The sequence below is a fragment of the Archocentrus centrarchus genome (genome assembly GCF_007364275.1).
Source record: "Archocentrus centrarchus isolate MPI-CPG fArcCen1 chromosome 18 unlocalized genomic scaffold, fArcCen1 scaffold_23_ctg1, whole genome shotgun sequence".
NCBI lineage: Eukaryota > Metazoa > Chordata > Actinopteri > Cichliformes > Cichlidae > Archocentrus > Archocentrus centrarchus.
This window is the reverse complement of record NW_022060145.1, coordinates 7,946,298-7,970,094: the sequence shown is the minus strand read 5'-3', so window position 1 is coordinate 7,970,094 and position 23,797 is coordinate 7,946,298. Positions and strand designations below refer to the sequence as shown.

At 42.2% G+C, this 23,797-nt stretch overlaps 1 protein-coding gene across 1 annotated transcript in view; it reads left to right on the top strand.

Annotated features, from left to right (window-relative positions):
• mpdz (multiple PDZ domain crumbs cell polarity complex component) overlaps positions 1-23,501 on the top strand; it is a 50,464-nt gene extending 26,963 nt beyond the window's left edge. Inside the window, exons 23-52 of the mRNA XM_030722507.1 lie at positions 137-178; positions 1,349-1,456; positions 1,603-1,683; positions 1,892-2,069; positions 2,181-2,291; positions 6,180-6,272; positions 6,658-6,690; positions 7,347-7,409; positions 7,685-7,756; positions 9,547-9,730; positions 10,701-10,897; positions 11,015-11,106; positions 12,353-12,431; positions 12,812-12,880; positions 13,865-13,960; positions 14,043-14,117; positions 14,211-14,394; positions 14,535-14,680; positions 15,396-15,479; positions 16,407-16,600; positions 16,861-16,875; positions 18,331-18,478; positions 18,579-18,665; positions 18,870-18,966; positions 19,073-19,236; positions 19,927-20,031; positions 20,311-20,405; positions 20,531-20,654; positions 20,748-20,921; positions 23,265-23,501. Coding sequence (XP_030578367.1) covers positions 137-178; positions 1,349-1,456; positions 1,603-1,683; positions 1,892-2,069; positions 2,181-2,291; positions 6,180-6,272; positions 6,658-6,690; positions 7,347-7,409; positions 7,685-7,756; positions 9,547-9,730; positions 10,701-10,897; positions 11,015-11,106; positions 12,353-12,431; positions 12,812-12,880; positions 13,865-13,960; positions 14,043-14,117; positions 14,211-14,394; positions 14,535-14,680; positions 15,396-15,479; positions 16,407-16,600; positions 16,861-16,875; positions 18,331-18,478; positions 18,579-18,665; positions 18,870-18,966; positions 19,073-19,236; positions 19,927-20,031; positions 20,311-20,405; positions 20,531-20,654; positions 20,748-20,894 — 3,163 coding nt within the window. The 3' untranslated portion in view covers positions 20,895-20,921; positions 23,265-23,501. The remainder of the gene's footprint in view (positions 1-136; positions 179-1,348; positions 1,457-1,602; positions 1,684-1,891; positions 2,070-2,180; positions 2,292-6,179; positions 6,273-6,657; positions 6,691-7,346; positions 7,410-7,684; positions 7,757-9,546; positions 9,731-10,700; positions 10,898-11,014; positions 11,107-12,352; positions 12,432-12,811; positions 12,881-13,864; positions 13,961-14,042; positions 14,118-14,210; positions 14,395-14,534; positions 14,681-15,395; positions 15,480-16,406; positions 16,601-16,860; positions 16,876-18,330; positions 18,479-18,578; positions 18,666-18,869; positions 18,967-19,072; positions 19,237-19,926; positions 20,032-20,310; positions 20,406-20,530; positions 20,655-20,747; positions 20,922-23,264) is intronic.
• The last annotated feature ends 296 nt before the right edge of the window (positions 23,502-23,797 follow it).

Below are 23,797 nucleotides of genomic sequence, written 5' to 3'. Positions count from 1 at the left end.
TGGATTGACCTCATGCCCTTTGAAGGACTTGCCTCACAGGTAAACCGACTGTTTTATTTGACAAGGTCTGCTTGCTGAACTAAACTTGGCAGTTTGTTAGCTTTGGTGCATAAAAAGCCAACTCTTCACGTTCTAGATCTGCTTGTGCACCTGAGGACGATCTGTGCCCATTTTATGTGTGAGTATGACTAACTTCCACGCTGGTGGTGTTTCTGCAACAACCAAAAAAAAAAAAAAAGCTGCTATCTTGGTTTCCTTCCTCTTATTCTTTCCATCTGGTGCCGGGCTTTATTGCAGTCTATTAAAGAGTTTTATCCAGACAAAAGGTCAGTCACTTTCAGCAGAGTGCCAAAACAGTGGCAACAGCAACATATAACGATAGCTGCTAAAGATGCTGTTTTAAATGTCAATCAGATCTTACTGGATAACGTTTAAATAATGCTGTGAAGCTGCACAACAGCATAAACAAATATTTTAATTGTTTTCTTGTGACAGCAGATCTGGATAAATCTTGATTGACTGTCACTTCTTTTTTTTTTTTTTTTTTTAACCTAACCTGCTGTACGTCTTCTTTCTTTCTTCATGACTAACATGTTTTTAAACCACCATAACTCACTCGTCTTCTTCTTCTTCCTTTTCTTCATCGCTCCATTATAATCTCTGCCACGTCTCTCACTGCCTGTTTTGATGTTCTTAACGAACTGACTCATCCATGTCATTATTTCATTCACTTTCCCTTCTTTGTCTGCATGCCGTCGTGTATTTAAAAAAAAAACCAAAAAAAAACCCCACAAACACACAACAAATCAACCCATCTGCTGAAGATCTGTTAGCTTCACTCAGATGTGCTAATGCGCCCAGCTTCAACTCTGAATTGTTTAGAAATGAGTCTGGAAGTGGACGTCGGAGTTTGTCAGCTTTCCTTTTGTTTCATTTCCTAAAGGGAATTCTTTGTGTTAATAATAGAGCCGTCAAATTTGCTGCGCGTTGGTCACGCAGTAGGTGATGGAGGACTTGATTAGTTAAGCAGTCATATATGGATTTCAGCTGCATCTCGCCTCCTTACAGGGAGAATGCATTTGTTGAGAAATAAATTGAGGTCAGTTTTAGTGCAGTTTTAGTCTTGTTCATGAAGTTAAATCTGATGTAGTGGGAGGGAAAAACTTCTAAATACAAGTAGCTGTTTTGTTTAATGGGGGGGGGGTACCTTTGCAATGAATGGGGGCATAATTGCCAATAAGGTGAGTAATAGAGGTTCTAAATATGGTTGCCAGGTTGTGTAGTTTGTGAATATGGCTTCATTTATGTGCATGTGTGTGCTTATGTTTATGTGTGTGTGTGGGTTCAGCATTACCTATGTCCCAGCTGAGTATCTGGAGGAGTACAAGGCCAGCCTGGAGCAAGCTAAAGATGATGTCTTCTCTGATGCAGCTCCAGTCCCGATTCCAGCTCCGAAGTACGTCCCCGTGCCACTGTGCTACTTGTTATGGAATTTGCAGGCAAACTTAAAGTTGAACAAACAAATGTTTATATTTGGAGCTTTAACGAGCCCCCGACAATGGAGTGAGTCGGTCTTTTTTCCATGTTCTATTACATTTTTAGAGATATTCCTAACCTCCCCGAGCGTGAAGACGGAGAGGGAGAAGAAAGCGCGTCTTATAACATCTGGAACCAACCTAGGAAGTGAGTGAAGACACACACACACACACACACACACACACACACACACACACACACACACACACACACACACACACACACACACACACACACACACACACACACAGAGTGTACCTAACCTTTTGATTAAATTTTGTACACGTATCAAATGTCACAGCTTTAAAATGAAAACCGTGAAACTCCAGCAAGCCGATATTGGTACCTTCCTCAGAGTGGAGCTTTTCCGAGAGCCGGGCAAGTCCCTGGGGATCAGTATCGTCGGTGGCCGAGGGATGGGCAGCCGGCTGAGCAATGGAGAAGTGATGAGGGGCATTTTTATCAAGCACATCCTGGAGGACAGTCCCGCTGGCCAGAATGGGACCCTGAAGACCGGGGACAGAATTGTAGAGGCAAAGGAACTTCTCATATCACAGAACAGCCAAATTTATGTTTCAATCTCTTTTTTTTTTTTTCTCTTGGACGAATAACGAAAGTGTCCGCATATTCAAAATAAATTTCAGGTGGATGGAGTAGACCTGAGAGATGCTAGTCACGAAGAGGCAGTGGAGGCCATACGGAAGGCAGGGAACCCGGTCTCCTTCTCGGTGCAGAGTATTATCCAGAGGCCCAGGGTGAGTCTGAATATTAGCGTCTAACTCCTAGTAACTACCTCATAATTTAAAGGTCACAATTTCCTCACTCTGTAGTTTCTTTTTCACCCCCACGTGTAAAACTTTTGTGTTCCTGCACAGGCCGTTTAGGGCACTTTCAAAAGCTAATATGCACCGTATACAACCCCTTTATTGTCTGGGTTGTCTGTACGTTGAAAGTAAATTTGAACACCAAACCCTCCCTGGCATATTAAATGTATTAGCGAATTTTAACCTTTAAGCGCAACACTGAAAACCACCATATCAACAACACCGTTTGTTGTTTGAAAGTGCCCTCGGGCCTTTGAAGCATGACTAAATAGTTTCCTGCTGAGGCTGCTACTGGCTTGGCTCCAGTGTCAGATCTCCCTCCTTTCATCACTTTTCACACATTATGAGATAGTCCCTCATGCTTTCCTAAACGTTCTGGTTACTCATTAAGCATATAACAAACCATAATGTTATGTAAAGGACACGAGGAGGGCGAGAATTATATTAAAGCTGCTATGATCTGTGTTTTTTGTAATAATAGCAGAGGGGCTGCTTTTAGCGATGTGCCCGCTCACACTTGAGCTGAGGCTGCAGTTCCCCTGAGCGCTGCAGGGATTTGTAGCATCATTCGGTTTATTCTTTTAGTTTTCCAAACAGTAACTGGAGAGCTTCATGCTCTTGTTATCTTATTATGTTAGTTATCTAAAAAGTTCATACTTTTTAGCTTTCAGTTATTTAAAAAGTTATTATTTTTTTTAGCTAACTGAAAGCTAGCTAGCAGTGAGCTAGGCAAATAAAAACATTAATGGAGCTGTGATTTGGCTAGTTGAGTGTAACACTACTTAAAAATTTGAATACAAGAGAGACACGTAACTAGTTACCTTTTAACTATGCTTCTTATTTAATAAAAGTTATGGTATTGTGCAAAAGTCTTGAGCCACCCCTCATTTCTTTCTATTTTGCTTCAAAGGAGCCAGACTTCTTAAAGTTTTGTTTGTCTTTTTAAGCTTCTTAAACATAAAAAAGGCACCTAACTCAGGGGATGTGTCTACACATAACAGATGACTTAACAAAGAAGCAGATTAACTTGTGTCTTTAGGCACTTTGTTACAAAAAAACACAATTTGCTCTAAAGTCTAAAAAAAAAAAAAAAATGCCAAATACAGTTTTAACAGGCATAACATTGTATTTTTGCATCAAGAAGGTGATTCCCAAATAGCTATTAGTCCAAAATTTGGTATATCTCAGCATGGTGTGCAGTGTGTCCCTGAAAAACTGAGAAAAAAGAAAAGTGGCAGGCCTGGAAGTTATGTCCTTAAGAAATAGGAAAAGATCCAGCAAAGGCCTGACACAGGACCTGAGAGATGAATTTGGCCCTTCAGCTGATCCATCTACTGTTCACTGTAAACCTCATCAGAAATGGTTTCAGTAGAACGGTGGCTGTCAAGAAGCCATTCTTAAAGGAGGGGAAACAGGGAGAAAAGACTGAGGTATGCCAAACTACACAAGAACTGGACTGAAAATCCATCCACCCATCTTCTGTAAAACACAGTGGAGGCTCTTTCATGGTTTGGGGCTGCATTTCAGCCAGTGGTGTTGGGGAACTGTACTTGCACATTTCAATAAATTATGCACTTTTTTTTTTTTTGCCATTTTCCAAACAAAATATAAAGAAATGAGGGATAGCTCAAAACATTTGCACGGTATAGTATGTCATACTAGTCCTTTAAAGAGGTCAATACCTTAACTTGTTACTACATTATGAGTTGCCTCAACCTGCAATCTCTGTTCCTCTGCATGGCTTTCTCAGCCTCAGTCAGTATATAGCCCAGCTTCATCGCCTGCAGTAAAGAAACACACCTCCACTTTCACACACACGTCACCTCGCTCGTGTCAGGTAATCTGTCTTTCCCTTTTAGTCGCTCTCGTTTTTATTCTTTCAGCTATCCATCACATTTAATCTTGGTTGCATTATCTGTACTCCCGACTTTTTCCCTTTGTCTCCCAGACTGTTGGCTGAGTCTTTCTTTTTTATGTCTGTCTTTGACTTTGAAATAAACATGATGTGTGCATTTATGGAAATAAAGTCAAAATAGAATTAGAATTTCCTTCTGGGAGAAAAAAAAAGAGCCGAATCTTTGTTTCAGTATCTAGACACCCAATTCAGTGTGCTATCCCAGAGCTAAAAGTGACCCCCAAAATGCAGCTTTTAATCAAATGGTCATTAAGTGGTAAAAGTCAATTTGTTCTCTCTGAACAGCCACTATTTTAGACACATCTGTGCTGAAGGTGTGCAGCGCTGACATTTATTGCACATCCAGACTCGATTCTAACCATGGGGGGTTATTAAAATTTATTTGATACTCATATAAAGATACTCATCACCAACTATACAATATCAGGGTTGCCTGCTTTTTGTGAGAGTAGCACAGATTTTTTTTATTAGCAGAAAAATCATTTCTGCTCTATTGTAGTGCACACTGTGTAGACTGTATGTAAAAGATGGACAAAGTCACCATAATATCACCCACTGCTTTTTTCTTTTTGTCTTGTTTTGAGGCCTCGAGTTAAGCATTTTGGTCCTTGCCATCTTGTGGCATTGGGCTGCATCCTTTTTTTATATTCAGTCTATGCCAAAAACCTACAAAACAGAGCAAAAATAAAAAAAGTTTAATCATTAGAAAGGTCGCATCCCACATATTGGAACAAATCAATGTGCACAGAAATGTCACAGCTGGTTATACTCTCTATTTTTTTTTGCTCAAAAATGTCCTTAAGTATAAACTAGACGATGAATAATTAATTTGTCGCTGTTGCCGTTAACGCGTTCAGCAATACATCCAGTGATACGAGGAGACATTATTAGTGAGCCTCATTAGTCAAACCTGTTACAGAATCATTTCAGTTTGTAATACATGTGGATTTGAGTTACAGCCTAAATCTCAGTATATATAAAAACTGTGATTTTTTTTTTTTTTTTTTTTTTAAAGAGGTCTTAAGTTGGCAACCCTGAAAATATAAGAGAAAATAATAAGGACATTAATTGTCCCTCTATGGCTGAAGGAAGACGTGCTTCTGATTTACTCCAAAGTCTCTGGGTCACCGTTCAGCGCACCTAAACTGAAATCCATGACAATAGGCTAAATCATTAGATAAATATCATTTTTAATGGATGATATATCTAAGCAATGGAGTCAGAGCAGTCGTGTTGTTTTAAAATGCAGCCACTGGAGGCCACCTAGAGAGCACAGCACCACGTCCATGCTGTTTCCCTTTAATTTTCAAATCATTCTCTTGTAAGCAATGAATAATCTCAAGGTAGCCTGGAGGAATCTTTGAAACATTAACGGTCTCAGAGAGAGCGGCTTTCTTCGGTTCTTCTATGTTAAGGAAGTGTCTGTCTTCAAGGAAGCTGTTAGCTTAAACCAGGGGTGCCCAAACTCGGCCTGCGGGCCGCTCAGGCCCCGCCCCCTACTTTGATTGATGTCAAAAACAACATACAATTTGGCCCTTTAAGTTACTTTTTTGACATTTCGCCTTCCCCTCCAATTAAGAGGGTTAAGTGAAATGTCAAAAAAGTATCTTAAAGGGCCATATTTAATGTTATTTTTTGACATCAATTTGCAGACCAGAAGGGGGTGTGGCCAGAAGCGGCCCACGGGCCGCAAGTTTGGACTCCCCTGGCTTAAACGATAATTATTTAAATAAAACCTCAGGTGCTTTTTTTTTTTTTATCCTGCACACCCCGTGCCCTCCTTCCTTTTTTTTTTCCCCCCCCGTCTCCTGGACATCCTTTGATTCAAGCTTTGTCAGAAAGGCTCAGCCATCATCTTTAACGTTTGTCATGTTGTCAGCTTGTTGGTCTTGTGTTGCTTTTAGAAGCCGCCCCTGCCCTTTCTCCAGCTAAATAGCCACCGCGGGTCAAGCCTTCGCTGTACTAATCAAACCTCCTTAGCACCTGCCCCGCCTCAGGTTAGAAACCTACCCCGCGTCTGCGTCTGTGTGGGCGTGTCTTTCATTTGACCTGTACAGCTTTGACTTGTGAACATTGAGTTAACAAGCAACATGGTGTGAATGAAGAAGTTGCAAGATAGTTTGCAAGTGTGTGTGTGTGCAAATTAATCTGGTTCTATCAGGGCATTTCAGTCAGTCAGTAGATTTTGACATATACATTTCTTGAAGTTTTTTCCTGTTAGACATGAAGACTATTATTCCAACCTTTTACCCTGATTCTTTTTACCCATCTGTACACGTTTGGATGCCTGTTTTAAATCTGTCTCTCCATCCTCTGATAATGCATGTTTATACTTATTTCTCTTTCTGTACTCTGCTTTCTTTCCCCATCTGTTGCACCCAGCAAAAAGTGAAAACGATAGTTGAGGCTTTTACTGTAAGTGCTTTTTATTTTCCTCCTGTCCCCAGCTTTGAAAGGCAATTTCTTCCAATTATCCCTGCAACATCGTCCCGAGTGCCTCATTGCCAGTGTAAGAAAGACAACTTGATTAGACGGTCGGCAGTCAACACAAATACTGTCGTGTGAAGAATTATAAACTGCAAGATGCCGGAGTTTCTGGCAAAACATTTCAGGCTTGATCATTTCAAGAAACAGTCGAGCTTGGACGGGCATGTGGTACTGGGCACGCTTTCTCCACTCAGCACATCAGTGTTTTGGCATGTTGTGGAGTGTTTGCATGCTTTTAGTTCTTTAGTGTGGCTTTGCCAAGCTTCAAGTTAGCCGAAGCAGTGAAAGTTTTCCTTTATTTGAGAAATGTGGATTTCAGAGCAGATGGTTTATCATAACGCAGCATACTGAGCATGGCTTTAGTCATTCCGAACACTTAAGACCTAGTATGAACCTATTAATATTCATGGGATTACTGCCTCTGCATTGCACCGCAGCGTGATACAGTATCTTTCACTATCTGGTGACATTGAAGTGGATGTTATGAATTTGCTCTCCATACGTGACATAAATTCATTTCATTATTGTTGCCGTCTAGTGCGGAGTAGAGTGATTTACCTTCATGTCTGTCTTAAATGCAACAGTCATCGATAACAGACTCCGGTGAGGAGAGAGCTGCGGCCACAGCGAGGGACAACAAGGACAAGGTTGGTGCCTCCGATCGCCGTGCACTGAGATCACCTGTCGGCCTTTTTTTGTGTTTGTTGTCAGATTTCAGTAGGTGTTGTTAAAACTCAGAGTTCAGAACAGCTTCAGTAAAAACTGCAGTGCATTTTTTTTTTTGGGAGTAGATCCTTTACACAATAAACTCAAGATACATTGTCAACCGCAACACTGGCACATGTCTTTGACTAGATGTCGGTATGTGTCAGAACAGTGCTGTCTGCTAAAGCTGTTGCCCTTTTTTTTGTCTTCTCCGTAGGAGGGTGACAGTCACAGTAGACTTTTCCTCCGCCTCTCCCCAACTAACCCTTTCACTCCTACCCCGTTTAAGGTTTGTGGGTCTCTGTGTTGCGTTTTCCACCTTTCCTTTCCTTGTATGCTTGTACGAATATGTCAGCGTACCGCACAGCAGCTCATGAGAATTGGATATGTTTTGACATGCTGTACATGCATATACATGACCTAACACCTCCTCTGTCTGACTTCCTGTGTGTGTGTGTTTTTTGTACAATCGGGACATCCTTCTACCTTTACTTTAGTTTTTGTGTTTTGCTTTTTAGTCGGTTTTTGAAAGCATAATCAAATCTCTGTTTTTAATGGATGACTAAATAAATTTAAGATATTGAGTTTTCAGTTTAGGAACAGCAACAATTAAAGTAATCAGAAGTGAGTTGTTTCAGGTAAGTGTGCTTATGAATTTCTGATGGGTGAATATTCGATCAGAAGTGCTAATAATTTAATGATAAAAGCATATGTTGGAGATCAAAATTAGAGATTAATTTGGGATGCTTCACAGTTGTTGGTGCTAATCTGAGCCTAATTCTTTCACTATTCAGGCTTTACAATAACACTAGTCAGCCATGCAAAATAAATGCAGAAGACAGCAGGATGGAAAATCTTGATGAACGCTACAGGCAACTCATTTCCCTGCTGAACGAGGCACACACAGTGTCTCAGTGTCTGAGTGAAATGGACTGAAAGCCCACCCTGCAGCAACCAAGCCCAGAACAGAAAGAATGATGAGGCTGCTCACCCGTACAGAGGAGAACCGGTCCAAATATCTCTCTAGTGATGAGAGCATGTTACACTTAGTTTGTTTAGAGGGGAATTTTTATGATCTGTGTCAAATGGGGAAAAAGGGAATTCTCAAGAGTGTGAAGAAGTCAGTCACTTTGGAGGAGGGGACATCATAGTTTGGGGGATGATGTCTGCAGCACAAGTTGGGTGTGTCTTACACCTAAATAGCAAAATCTAAAGCTTCTTCACAACACAGTCAGCCAGAAGTCCCTGTGGAGGACAGTGCCCCATGTCACACTGTAAAATAGATAAAAAAAAAAAACTTGGGAGCATCGAGAGCATTAAAATAATCAACCAGATACTGAGTCCAGTTGAAAGTCTCTGGAAGCTCATTGTGTGCAAAATTATGGCGATGAAAGCCACTACAGCAACTAACTAGAAGAGATGGGGAAGAGTGGACCAACATCAAACCAGAGCAATGTGACAAACCGGTAACAGTCTGCAGGCGCAGTTCTGTTATAGTCATTTAGAGAAAAGGGCCTCTACGCTCTCTACTAGAGCCTGACTGATATATTGATGGTGCCAGTATATCGGCTGATATTAGCTACTCGCCGATATATCGATATCAGCATTTATAACAGCCGATAAATGAGAATCTAAAAAGTAAAGAAGAGCTGAGCAAAGTTGGCCAGAGCGTAAACAAATAATTAACAAACTGTTCTAACAATCAAACTAATAACATTTTTAAACTGCATTGTCATAATCTCATAGCAAGGACTCACAAATTACTACACTTAATGTAAGATGTTCTCTAATTTTGATCTCCGCTGTTCATTAATTATAAAAAAGTAACAAAATATCCTTTTTTGATGGAGTAGTGTTATTTTCCCAATTGTAATCAGAGCTTGTAGCATCAATAAACTTCCATCTAACAAATATGTAAATGTAAACCAAGCATATGGCTTTTGTTGATTGCATCAGCCTTCCTGTCGCTGTGAACCTGACGACAAATTGATTTAAACATTAATGGAGAGATGAAACCTTCTTTATCTTCTTTACCTTTCACTCATCAACTATTTTCTGCCTCCATCTGTGGCGCGACAGCTGGTGAAGCGTGAAGCGGCAAAGGCATCTCCCACCAGCGCTGTCCTCCCCCTGCCAGTGGTGCCCCATGTGGGAGAGACTGATACAGACACGCTGACAGAGATTCCTGGCAGACCCGCTGAGACTGCTGAGGAGAAAAAGGAGGAGGATGAGGAGCCAGAGGATGAGTACGGATATAATTGGAGTGAGTTTAGTTTGTCTTAAAAATATGGGCCTTTTGTTATGTTTTTGGAATTGGGTGTTTGCTTTCTTGCTGAAATATCATAAGGTAGTCATAAACTATGTGAATGTTGATGTAAATTTGGTCTGTGATTGCTGTATTCCTGCATTGCATACAACAGGAGTATTTTAACCTAATTGGTATTGGAGGAACTGAGAGCCTATGTTTACATACTATGTGCAGTAACACCAAATGACCACAAGAGGTCCTCCAAGTTACATGTTTGTCTTGTCTGCCCATAAATCAATGATACAACAAAGAGTCTGCCATAAAAGTGCACAGATTCACATGCCTGAGGTGGTTGTACCTCAGTAAAACCTGAAGGACTCAGTGTCCCAATTAGGCTATTATCATCCTGCAGACACTCTCATGTCAACTGTAGGATGAAGTCTCTGCTCTGAAGAGAGAGATAGCAGGCAATCAGCATAAAGAACAGCCTCCAAACACCTGGGACTGTGGCGAATGTGTGTATGTGCGTCCTTGTGTGCGTATGTGTGTGAGCCAGATAGACAGAGCCCGTCCTGCGGGAATAAGATTGATGAGGTTGAGCCCGGGGAGGTGAGTTGTGGAGATTAGTACAGGACTGATGGTTCAACAGTGGCAGGGAGCCCAGAACAACAAGAGCCCATTGGTCTGAACAGCAGCTATCTAACACACCAGAGACAGGAGAGGTGGAGAGACAAAGAGAAAAAGACTGGAGAGGGAACAAAAGAGCCAAGATTGAGACAAAATGAGAGAAGGTGAAGCTGAAATAGAAAATTCTGCTGGCAAACTTCTGCCTTTTACTTTTGGTGTCTCTGCATGCCACAGATTTCAAGTACCTGCTCCTCTTTTGGGAAACCTTAGGTGGAGTCATAAGGCTCAAGACAAATCTGGCGCTATTTCAGTTGTATTGTCAGCTTACATCTGTCACGACTTCACCTGCCTCTTTCAGAGAACATAATCCAACGTTATGGCAGCCTCCCAGGTGTCCTCCACATGATTGAGCTGGAGAAAGGCAAAACAGGCCTGGGCCTCAGCCTGGCAGGGAACAGGGACCGCTCACGCATGAGTGTGTTCGTGGTGGGAATAGACCCCAACGGGGCGGCCGGCAGGGATGGACGTATGGTAGTTGGGGATGAACTGCTGGAGGTGAGATGTGTCTTGAATTAGTTTCACAGTTCACTTGCTGTTTAACATGTGTCTCATCTCTAATTTTAAGATTCTGGATCTGCGTTTCTGAGCAATAATGTTTATATTCTGTTATAGATCAACGGACAAGTCCTTTACGGCCACAGCCATCAGAACGCCTCTTCCATAATCAAGAGCGCTCCATCCAGAGTCAAAATCATCTTTGTCAGGTTGGCAGGCTTTTTTCATTACTATTAAAGCTTCTGTCAAAATATGCATGTTAGTCATCATGCCTTAGAAAGAATATTGTAATGTTAGTTAAGATCCAATAGATGGAGCTATTGTTATTCAACAGAAGGCTGCACCACGTGTTTGGCTATAATAGCCCATATCCTGTAATGTTTAGTAACAGATTCTTTCACAGGCACACACCAGAAGGTTATATGCTTTAATACACTATATTTTATATTAAAATAATTAACACACCGCAGTTTTCAAGTATTGTTACATTTTTTTATTCAGTAAACATTAACAACATTTATATTACACCTGTTTTAAAACCATCACACAAGGTGGCATTTGGCTATGAACAGTGATTTTTAAAAGTTTTAGTGGCATGCTCACTGAAAGATGCAACGCTTCTACTTGATATGTGGCATGTGTACAGATTAGCTCAACTAATCTGACTGAAAAGCATAAATTGCAATTTAATTTAACAGTTGGGTTTGGCTAAAGTTAGCAGTTGACAAATAAAAGTAATCGAGATCCGAAGTAAATTTATAAATTATTTTACATTTGCCTAACAAGCAAAAAGCCACCCGGTTCAATCCTGTGAGGAGCGATAAATCCTTTTAAACACTTTGCCTCTCGTAGGCGTGAAATGTGCGCATGCTGAAATTGCAGGAAGTTGCTGTAACTTGCAGTACCAGCAGGGTGCGATATTTAATGTCCAGTGAAGAACTTTCCACCACCTCTCTGTTGATTTTCAGCCATTTAAACAATACTACATTATGAATATTGTTTAGCAGCAACAAAAGATGACACGACAGGTGTATGGAGGCCATTTTTACAAACATATCAGCCATCTAGCTTGTTGGCTTTAAATAAAATATCACACCCTGGTGGTCGTGTGAGTTACCGCAACTTCATCATCTAGGACAGGCAAAACGTGACATCCACACGATGACATGCAGCATTTAAATGTTACCGCTGTTTTTGATGCTCATTCCTTTACAGGCTGCTACTTAGTATGTAGTACGGACACATTAGCTGATATGTCACCACAGATTTTGATCTATTTGACCTTTGACCCGCCTTTGGCCCGGTTCCGGATCACATCACTTAGCCTCCCGCTTAACTCACATCCTTTTCCCGACTCCCTGAAAGCTACACTGTGATCAGCTGATGTAAATCACAGCTCTGCTGTCACAAAGCAGAGAAGCAACGATTTACGTGAGTTATGACTCTGTGAAACAGGAACACAGAAGCGCTCGAGCAGATGGCTGTGGGACCAGTGAGGGAGCACGAGGGAGACACAGTGGAGCCCCACGCTGAGGTACGACCCTGCTTAGGGCCACACCTAGAAAACACATGCAGAAGCACTTAAACAGACACGCATCATATAGCTATTACAGAGCTATATGATGCAGTTGAGGCTGCATAATGAGCTTTTAAACATATAAACAGAGCCATTAACTTTTACATTTGGGCGTGTAATTTAGCTTTTACACTGTCTCGTGTTTCTGAATTATTTTCATGTATGTGCATCTCTTTGTGTGGTCCCGTGGTTGTGTGTGACTCCCAAAAGACACCACAAAACCACAAAAAAGTAGTGTAGATGCGCCCTGTACTGTACTCCCACCAAGAGACAAAGAGACACACTCAAATTTGATTGATTTACGTCACAGTGCACTTACTGCTCCTGTTTCCTCACAGCCAGAAGAAGCTGCTGCTAATGGTGACGCTGATACTTCAACGTATGTTCACCACATCATAAAGCTGAAGGTGAGAGGCACTGGATGACATCGCAAAACACACAGAGTTGCAGTCAGTAACAGGAAGAAAGTCTCGGAAACAGTGCAGTAATGAGGGAGGTGTATACGCACTAAAAAAAAAAAAGAAAATGAAAAAAGCCAATGGGGTACGTCAAAGAAAGACAGATCGGGAGCACACAGGAGCGCTCAAGTTTGACAGGAAGCTAAGACAGAGAGAAGAGACAGAAAATTTTGAAAAAAAGAAGGTGAAGTAAACAAAACAAAAGTTCCAGTGGGAGTTTAAGGCTCAGTTTACTGAAATAATAAAAAAAAAGGAATGGATTTTTACTCCTTGTGGGGTCTGTGTTCTAGCTTGCAGAAAGCAGACAAAGTTTTTCTAAGGTCATTGTCTGATCCTTTGAGCACCAGCAGCGAAGTTGCATCCAGTTGCACAATACTGGCGTGGAAGCAGAAATCTTACCATTAGGTATCTCACAAACACAAACAAATAGAAGAAAGCTTCTACAAGAACAGTTACCACAAGGGTCAAGTGGGAACGTGTTTTTCAGGAACATGTTTTGAGGATTTAGGTGAAGTTGGCCTTTATAAAGTGTTGAAACAAAGTGGAAAAAAAGGAAGGAGGATAGGGGAACACAGCACTGCATGAAAAACTATACAACCCCCCCCATTGCTGAATCATTCATATGGTACAGGAGGCAAACGGTGTAGCACATAGGCAGCTCATTAATATGAAGACACATGCCCTGATCTCTCTGGGAGCAAAAAGATCAGAAGTGTGAAGGATGTGAGGTGAAGTCGGGGCTGATTCGTCTCTCTGGAGGTGGTTGTTGTCAGCAATACTTGATTTCTTTAACTGGTACAGTACAGCTACGTTACTCAGCACATGCTATTGGAAAGGCTGTGGTAGCAGATGCATTGTGTGTATGGAGGTATAATTTTAGATATTTTGAATCAATAACGTTTTTGTTTTTTTTTGTTTTTTTTCTTTCAATAGGAGGATGGAGGACTCGGCATCACTTTTGTTGAGGGCGACACGGAGACTGGAGTCGAGATTGAGAGTATTTCTGAAGTGCAAGGACACACTGGCAAAGTATGTCATGCATAATGAAGGCTTCTGTGCTGTGGACATTTAGCTGCCTTTGCTAATCAAAGCTATTATGTGCTGTGAGCAGGAGGGCTGCATGAAATCAGGGGACAAGCTCTTAGCTGTGAACGGCGAATCCGTGCTAGGATACACTGTTGAAAAGGTAATGCTGTTACACTGGAAATAAACTTTCATTTCTGGGCAGTTTTATTGAAGCCACAAGGTGAAAGGTCTGACTGGTGTTCCTTTCTTTTAGGTCACTTCACTCCTGAGAAAAGCTAAAGGTCCAGTGAAGCTAACCTTCACTACAAAGGAGACCCCTTCCTCCTTCTGCTCTGCCCAGGACACGAGCTGCTCAGATGGAGTCCTTGATAGCGTACCCAGCATGCCTAGCATCTCCCCGACTACCCAGAGTCAGCCAGAGGCAGAAGTGGCCCCTAGTAAGTTCACTTACATTACAAGATTTGCTTCACTTGCTTTTAATTCACCAAAACTGGAAGCACCACTAATGGATTAGCAGGTCTGCCATGTCAGGTGAAAAGAATATTTCATCTCGCTCGCTTTGCTTCCTCTGTCTTAGATCTCAGTCGCTCATCCACCCCTTCCGCTCTGGCCTCCGACCCGGCGACCTGTCCCATCATCCCCGGCTGTGAAACCACCATCGACATCTCCAAGGGCCGCACAGGCCTGGGCCTCAGCATCGTGGGAGGCTGCGACACCCTGCTGGTAGGACACACACACAAAAAAAAAAAAAAAAAAAAAAATAGGAATAGCGGTCAGCTAATGAGGCAAAACCCCTCAGTTATTAAGAGCTAGTCTCCTCAATGGCCTTAGGTTTAATATATGGAAAAAATAATAATAACAAACAGCAAATTTGCAATTATTTTGAAGTTGCGTACCTGAACCGTGCGTTCCCAGCCACAGTGCCACCCACTTGGATTCTTTGGTGGTAGTATAACTCAGGTTCTAAATAGCCATGGCGGCTCAGGAATGTAGGAAATGATGTTGTCACAGGCTTTCTCCTCCACCTCCTCCTCCTCTTCTTGTTGCCCCTGCCATCCTCCTCTCAGCCCATCTATTCTGCCTGCTCAGTCAGGCTTGGGGGAGCAGCTCTTTGTCTGGCCTCGGCCGCAGCGGACAATATCCAGCCCTGGAATGCAACCTCAGGACCCCGAACGACACTTGCTCTGGAGCACAGGAACACACACATTTACAAAAATAGGAATCTAAATTTATGTCTATTTGCCAACAAACACACGCACGAAAGAATGTGTGTGTACACATACTTTCAAAAAAAACCCAAAACAAATACACTTTTCCACCCCATCTGTCTTGTAGCTGTTTAATATCCTCCAAATAAACGCTAAATGCTTCCCTTCCACCTTTTGTTGTTGTTGTTGCCCTGATTAGCTCTCTCTTTTCACCCTCTCTCTGTTTCCAGGGGGCCATCATTATCCATGAAGTTTATGAACAGGGCGCAGCCTCGAAAGATGGGAGGTTATGGGCAGGAGACCAAATCCTAGAGGTGAGCTGCAGCATAATGAGCGTAACGTACGAGGCAGATAAAAAGAGGCAGAAGACCATATTTTGATGAGACATGCCCGAGGAGTTTCAACATGAACGCTTGGATTTTTAAAGTTTGAGTATAATATATGTTGAGCAGCAGTGTATATTTTATAAATAAATAAAAGCATCAAGAAGGCTATACAAATCCCGGGTGCATTATGTGCCTCGACAAGTTAAGTACCTGAGCTCTGCTTGGATTTGCCCTCCATTTGACCTCATGCTTTGTCACCGAGGGAGGGCAGGGGTGGAGCCCGGGAGTTGAGATATTGTAGCTCAGTCACTAGATCTGAATAGAAACACACGCCCATATGCACACTCCCTTATGACTTAATAGCCCTCCACTATTCACGTCTCTCCCTGAGCCAGGCTGTTGTGTTTAGAAAGGTCAGAGAGGGAAAGTGGAAAGAGTTTTCCCACTTTGCAGTCATGCCATTTTAGCTACTGCGAGAAAAAAAAAAATCTGCTGCACGGATCACGGTGAAAGATAATGCGGTATTTCCCCCTCTTTAAATGTGGTTTAAAAAAAAAAAAAAAGAAAAAAAGCTGGACAGCAGTTCATAAACTGACCGCTGGAGCATCTTGCAGGGGTTTGTGGGAAGGTTTCCCTTCTGTACTTTAATTCAAGCATTCTAGCATCACCCTGTGATTTCTAAAGGATGACCTAGTTTCCTCATATCTAAAGAAGAAACAGTTTAAAGGAAACTTTAGCATTAAATTGGGCTGTTAGATCTTTTTATATATAGTCCTCTGTTGCAATTACTTTATATCCTGGAATAGAAGATCGGGGCTCTGATACCTTAACCAAATGAGGCCACACGGTTGGCTGCATGACTTCAGTGAGTAGCTGGATTACATTCGTACATACCTGCTTTTCTCTCCTATACAGGTGAATGGCATCGACCTGCGAGCAGCCAGTCACGACGAAGCCATCAACGTGCTGCGGCAGACACCGCAGAGGGTTCGGCTGATGGTCTACAGGGACGAGGCCCAGTACAAGGAGGAAGACCTGTGGGACTCTTTCACCGTGGAGCTGCACAAGAATCCCGGCCACGGCCTGGGATTGAGCATCGTCGGCAGGAGGTGGGAATGAGATCGCCGTTAGGTCTGCTGCTTAACGCATTAGACGCTGCAGTGCTGAATGAGCCTTTGCATGTGAAAATAGCTGAGCGGCAGCCCAGAAAGTTGCTTTTTTTGGGGGGTCACAGTAGGTGGTAGTGTATTAACTTGTTTTTGTGGCAACCCTTTAAAATACAGGCATGCAGACAAGGCGTTAAAACATATATTTTATTTGAATTAATGACCTAGTTAATAAATGTATTGTTTTTATTTCTTTAATGCAGATCACGGGACCAGAGGTAACTTTTTTTTTTTTTTTCCATAGTTGTGTCCATAGTTGTGAGGATGAGGTCATAGCTTGCACTTTTATTATGTTTCTGCCCATGAAATCCTCAGTATGACCAGTTTAACTTACCAAAGAAAGTCACTGTGTTGGGATTTTTATGCAGATTCAGTAAAAATGAGTAAAAATTCCCACTTTCCTCTACATGACATTTCTGCTGTTTTTTCAGTAAGTGCAACAAGTGGTGTTTTAACTGTAAAATAGCCCCGAGCTGGAAAATCAAAAGAACACAGATACATGTTTTTTTTTTTATATCTAACTGGAACAGATCATGGCTAACTCGAGGGTTTTTCTGCATTTCAATTTTCACACACGTCAGCAGGACAGGTTTGTGTTTCAGTTTCTTGCCTCGCTGTAGTACCAGCGACAGAGCTGTAACACTTGTTTTGTCAATGTGACAATCCTGCTATTGTTGCTTGTAATAGTAAAGGAGGATGAAAGGGAAGATTTGCAAAATTACTACTAGGATGTAAGCAGACAGATTGTGGACCATCTTACCCGTCAGGCTTCTGTCCTTGTGGATAATGTATTCATTCAAATACATGAGACTGATTCTGTTTCTCTATATCTGGATTTATGTATGCCTCTAATTGTTTTATGTCTACATGTTTGAAGTTTGACAGAAAAAATTTTTAAAAATCCAACATCTGAGACAGGATCAGGGTTAAATATCCCAAGCTGGTGTCAAAGGTTGAACAGTTTGGACAGCAGTAGTCGGGCCAACACAGTTGTAAAAGTTTCTGCCTCCGTCATAGTGGTTTTGCTTCACACGTGGAAAAAAACTAAAATGCTCAAAAGGATGGAAAAGACAGTAGCCCAGACGACCTAAAAGCCTCAGCTGAAAAAAGGAAAAATGTGCAAGCTAGCAGTTAGTGGTGAGCACTTGTGACAGCCAAGTATCTCTGGCACTGGAGACTGAGTGGGATCAAGTTGCCTTGCTTCACTGCTTCTGCTTGTGCTAGTTCTTATCCACGTGGAGATTGGCACCTCAGATATGCAAAGTCCACAACTGAGATGAGGGTTTAAAAAAAAAGAAAAGGGATAGGCTTAGATAAGTCGTCTTCTCCTCTTGCTGTTTTACAGGTCTTTGCTCACAGCAAGCGTAGAAGGCAACTCCGCTGACCGTGAACCGAAGCCTAAAAAAAAAAAAAACCACAAGCTGGTCAAAATTGGTCGCTATTTAATATTCCATTATATGAGCCCTACTTGCACAGTTATATTGGAAAAGCCCGAAACTGCCAGATCAATATTGTACCAACAATAACAACTGAAAAAACTGAACTCTGGAAAATTGTAGGATTAAGGTCAGCAATTTGAGAAAAAACTTGATGATCCTCAGCAGAGTGCTGCTTGTAGTCACAGACGGATCATGCCTACTGTCATGTCTCTGTCTTCCTATCTTTCTGAGCAGGAATGACACCGGAGTGTTTGTGTCTGACATTGTGAAAGGAGGTTTGGTGGACGCCGACGGTCGACTGATGCAGGGCGACCAGATACTGTCAGTCAACAGTGAGGATGTCAGGTCAGCCACTCAGGAGGCCGTGGCTGCGCTACTGAAGGTACTCCCACCACAGCCTGTCGTCACCGAGCGCCACATTTGGTTTAAAGTGTGCAGGCCGATTAAATGAAAATAAACTAATGCTGTGTCTTGTGTTGCAGTGCTGCGTTGGACCTATAAAAATGGAAGTGGGGAGGTTTAAGGCAGGCCCCTTCCACTCGGAAAGAAGGCTGTCTCAGAGCAGCCAGGTAATGCACTGCTCATTTACGGAACAAGATAATGTTAAAAGTAGACCTAGCTGTGGTGTAAGCATATGCATGGCAGGTTATTTTTAACTGTCAGTCATGCAAAACTACCCTAGTATTGTCCATTTTGGGGGGGGGCAGGAAATGAGGAATTTAAAGTGGAATAGAAATTCCTCTTATCTAGTCCTTGAAATGCTTTTGTTTCAGATGAGTGAAACAGGAAGCTCCAAGGTGGTCTCTCAGCCATGTTCAGACCCTGGCACCCTTCCTGGTGACCCTGACAAACTTAGCGCAAGTGAAGAATGTGAGTACTGCAAGCCTGCAACCGTGAAATAACAAGCAGAACAAAATCTAAAGAGAATATCAGTAAAAATGTGGGACGAGCCATCAGAGCAGTGCATTTGTTTCAGACCCAGAGCAACAAGACATCAGAACGGTGGAGTTCACTAAAGGTCCCAGTGATTCTCTGGGTATCAGCATAGCGGGCGGAGTAGGCAGCCCCCTGGGCGACATACCCATCTTCATCGCCATGATGAATCCCGTCGGACTAGCTGCTCAGACCCAGAAGCTAAAGGTACAAGATTGACATCCTTTTTACCGGTCACCCTCCCTCTCAATATTTGGCTCTCATCAGAATACAAAACCCAAAAAAATTTGCATACCTCCAATTCTTGTGTGGGATTTAATGCGAATCTCATTTATTTACTCCTACTCACTCAGTGTACCAGAGTCAGCGGCTCCCAGAGGCCAAGAGCCTGCAGCCTTTAGCAGTGACCTTCACAGAGAAACTGACAATTGAAACTCTGTTAGACTGAGACTGGAGGAGGACAATAGCCATTGCTCACATGGATAATAAATCACCCACTCCTGTATCGAGACCATTAAGCCCACAGAAGGACTCATTGACATGAACAGGGTGAATCTTCATGCTGTTTTACAATTTCAGCCAGAAAGAGAAAAGAGAGCACGGCATAATGAAATTACTCAACTGAAGCATACATTTACTTTTGTGTGGCATAATAATGAAAGCACAGAAGTCACAATGACAGCACAGATACAAGTTTCAGACAGTAGACACACTTTTATGACAGTGACATGTTGGAAAAATGCAGAACTGTAACTGAGAGATGGAATGGGAGCAGCAGGCTGCATCTAAAATATCCAAACTTTTCTTGGAAAGTGCAAATAGCCTCAGCTTCACTGCGCATTGTGTGGAGCTCTTCTTCCTCATCTGTAAATTTGTGCTAAACTCTCCCATCTACAGATTGGGGACCGGATCGTCAGTATATGTGGAACCTCTGCTGACGGCATGAGCCACTCACAGGCTGTCACTCTGCTCAAGAATGCTACGGGAACAATACAGCTGCAGGTCTCCCATACACTTATTCTCTCACCTTCTGTGTTCCTGCCAGATAAACCTGCAGATAACCTGCAGCTCAGCTTGTACTGTATTCTTCCCTTTATTGCTGTTCAAAGTGTTCACCTGAGCAGGCGAGACAAAGGGTGGCGGTCGCAGGCTTTGACGTACCATAAAACTCCCTCATCAAGCACTACCGTCATGCTATCTGTCTTTATCGTGTCAGTAAATCAAGTCCAGTATTACTATAACAGAGTGGATTTCTGTGTCTGTGTGTTAATGCACCTGCAGGTGGTTGCAGGTGGCGACACCACCGTGACGGGTCCCTCTCAGGAGCAGGCCGGTGGGGGTCTTGCACCCAGCTGCATCTTCCAGGATGACCTTGGGTATGAAGTTCTTATTAGTCTGGGACTGTAAGAAGATTAAAGCAGGGGGAGTGGCGGCCAGAAGAGGGGAGAATTACATGTTCTTGTTTTGCCAGTTTGCTGAATGCATCCTTCTTTTCCCTCAGCCCACCTCAGTATAAGGCCATCACTCTTGAAAGAGGACCAGACGGATTGGGTTTCAGTATAGTCGGAGGGTACGGCAGCCCCCACGGAGACCTGCCGATTTATGTGAAAACTGTTTTTGGGAAGGTAAGAGGCCTAAACTGCCACCGTTTATCTTTGCACAGCCTGACAGCCTCGGCGTTATCAGTCAAAATGATGCGTGTTTGTGTGTGGGTTTAGGGGGCGGCAGCAGAGGACGGGCGTCTGAAGCGGGGAGACCAGATCATGGCCGTCAACGGGCAGACTCTGGAGGGCGTTTCTCACGAAGAAGCTGTCAGCATCTTGAAAAGGACCAAAGGAATGGTCACGCTCACTGTGCTGTCATAGACAAACACAGACACCCACACTATGTTCACTGCTTATTCTACACTTAGACCAACAGTCAGTTCACCTCTACACACTTTTTATGAAAACTCTGATTAGCAGTACGCCACGACGACCTGCTCACCTGTGAAAAATACCCACACTGAAACACAGACAGCTTATCGCTCAGTGTAGCTCTGAACACTGTGATATGTGAAAGCCTGTTACAAGTAGGGGAGAGTGGGGTAAGATGAGCCAGTGGGGTAAGACGACCCACCCCCTGTATATTAGCAACTATGCTTGTCTAGGGTCATGTGACCTTGCTTTTAGGCGGCAGCCATCATTTCAGTCATACTGAAACTCGTGTTTAATGAAAATAATATCAAGGTGAATTCATTTTAAAGGTATTGTTGTCCATGGCATATGTTGGTGGATTCCCAAACTATAAAACCATGTCAATTATTTTGCTAAAGATTAGCCTTGTTAGCTAAACTGGACCATTTTGTCCAAAATGGCTGCTATGGGGCAAAGTGAGCCAGAGACCATGTGTTAAATTGATCCACTGGTTCAGCTCACCCCTGCCAAAAGCCAATAACTGTCAGCCATATTTTTTCACATTGCAGAAGAGCCATTATGCCAAGAATGTTTAAGAGAAGGACCAACTGGGGCTCAACACCCCTGGAAGAGATGGAGAGAGCACTCACTGATGTTAAGGATGGAAAATCCATCAGAACTGTTGGCAAAGGACAGAAACACTGACAGATCAACATTGCCAAGGTTCATAAAGAAGAGTGAGGTTAAAAAAAAAAGTAGGCAGCAGTAGAACAGCAGAAGCAAAGAGGGTTTTTACAGAGGAGATGGAGAACAAGCTGGCTGACCACATCGTGATGTTGGAAGACCAATTCTATGGCCTTCCTCCAAACAAGAAAGAAAATACAAGGGAAAAGAAGTGCCAAATACCAGAGAACCTGCAAAGTGAAATAAGGCACAAACAAAAAAGAAAATCCCAGAGTTCAGCAGTTCTGAGGAAAGTGACGTCCCCATCCCACTTGTTGACACCTCAGACTATGAGAGCTGATGAGAGTAAACAAGGCAACTCTGGTCTCTCATTTGGTGATTATGTCATTGTAAAGTTTGCAACCAAATGCAAGATATGCCATTACATTGACTTGATTGAGAACTTTGAGAGCAACGATGTGAGTGCAAGATTTCTCTGAAGAATTTGCAGATGAAGCCCGCGTTCACATTCAAGAAGGATCACGTTGGATCCGTTCCACTGAATGATGTGTTGAGAAGGCCTCCTAAACCTCAGAAGGTTAGAGGTTACTGCTAGGAGGGAGCGGCAGCTCACATTTCCTTGCGGCCGCGATCAGTGGAACGTTGAGTAGATGTCCTCAGTGAGCTGCGGTCTTCAAATTTAACTGATGTTCTCACAAGTTCAAAAATGTGAAACAGTTTGACAAGATGTAAAATTGTAACTGAACATGCTTCACAGGGTTGAATATAAGGTTAAGATTGGTTTATTTCCACTTGGGTCATGATGACTGGATCATCACAGTAGTTTTCATTTATACCCTCACCCTCATAGTGTCAATTAATTTTGTCTGTATAACCAAAACAATAAAAAAGTGGCTCATCTTACCCCACTCTCCCCTACATGTTGTGTTAGGTGCTTATACATAGCCATACAGCTAAAGGTTTTACTTAGTTGTAATGTGAATCTCAAAGAAGCTGTAAATAGTATTAGAAACATTCCACGACTTTGGATTGAATTATTCACTGGACACTTTGGATTGTATTTTGTGATTTCCTGTATTCCTATGTGTGTGTGTATATATATATATATATATATATATATATATATATAATATATATATATTTTGTTTTTTTGTTTTTTTTGTTTTTTGTTTTTTTTGAACAGTCTGAGTTATCCTCAGACCTCAGACTCAGTTCAGAGCACAACATTAAAGAAGTACCCTCGAGATCATTAGGAGATTATAGCAGGATTTAGCGAACGACTGTATTAGCTTAAAACAGCATTATTTGTCTTTTGCATTGCACTGCTGTTGGCAACTCCTCATGTTTTGAATTCCTGAAACGCTGACGCTGCTGTAACCGGTGTTAACCAACTTACCGTGAAGTCACTGTAGTTGTAGTTTTTAAGTGGTGAGAAGTCTGATGTCGGAGATGAGCAGCGTGTCGACTCTTCTTTAAAGGGAAAGATGTGAAGGTGTGGTTTGAGTGTGTTTGTGTGTGTGTGTGTGTGTGTGTGACCTGTTCACTCATATATATGTATAGTGCTGCTAAAGCTGATATGTAAGGTATTATGTCACAGTATTTGGATATTTTTTTTAGTATTAATGTTCACTTAAGTGCACAGAAAAAAGTGAACTGACTGCTATTTAGGCTTATATGGATGAGTGGCTGGAGTCCTTTATGAACTTATTGTTTACCCAAAACAGAGTCATCCATTTATGAAGTCATTGAACAGGTGTTGTGTGGTCTAGTTTCAGAGGGAAAAAAAAAATCTGCTCTCTGTCATATCCCCCTAAATGTGTTTTCGGGTTCTGTCAAAGTGACGGTATTGAATTTATTCACACTGAATTAAATAAAAGTGACCTTTGGATTCAATCAGTGTTCCAGTTCTGCTTTTTCTTGTTCTTTATCGAAAGCAAGATACGAGTTAAAACAGATTTCATCATTAAATCCAGCAGGAGGACATGTCTATCAAAGCTTAAACATATGTTATTAAATTAGCAATACTATTTGAGAAATGCACCAACTTTCCAAGTGCACCAGCTGTTGCTCAAAGTGTCACCGAAGGGGTTATTGTGCCGCATACATTGCAACAGCTCTACATCACCCAGATCAATTTTCTATCTGGGAGAGAAAAGCAGTTTACTGTCGCTGCAGGTCATGTTTAGATG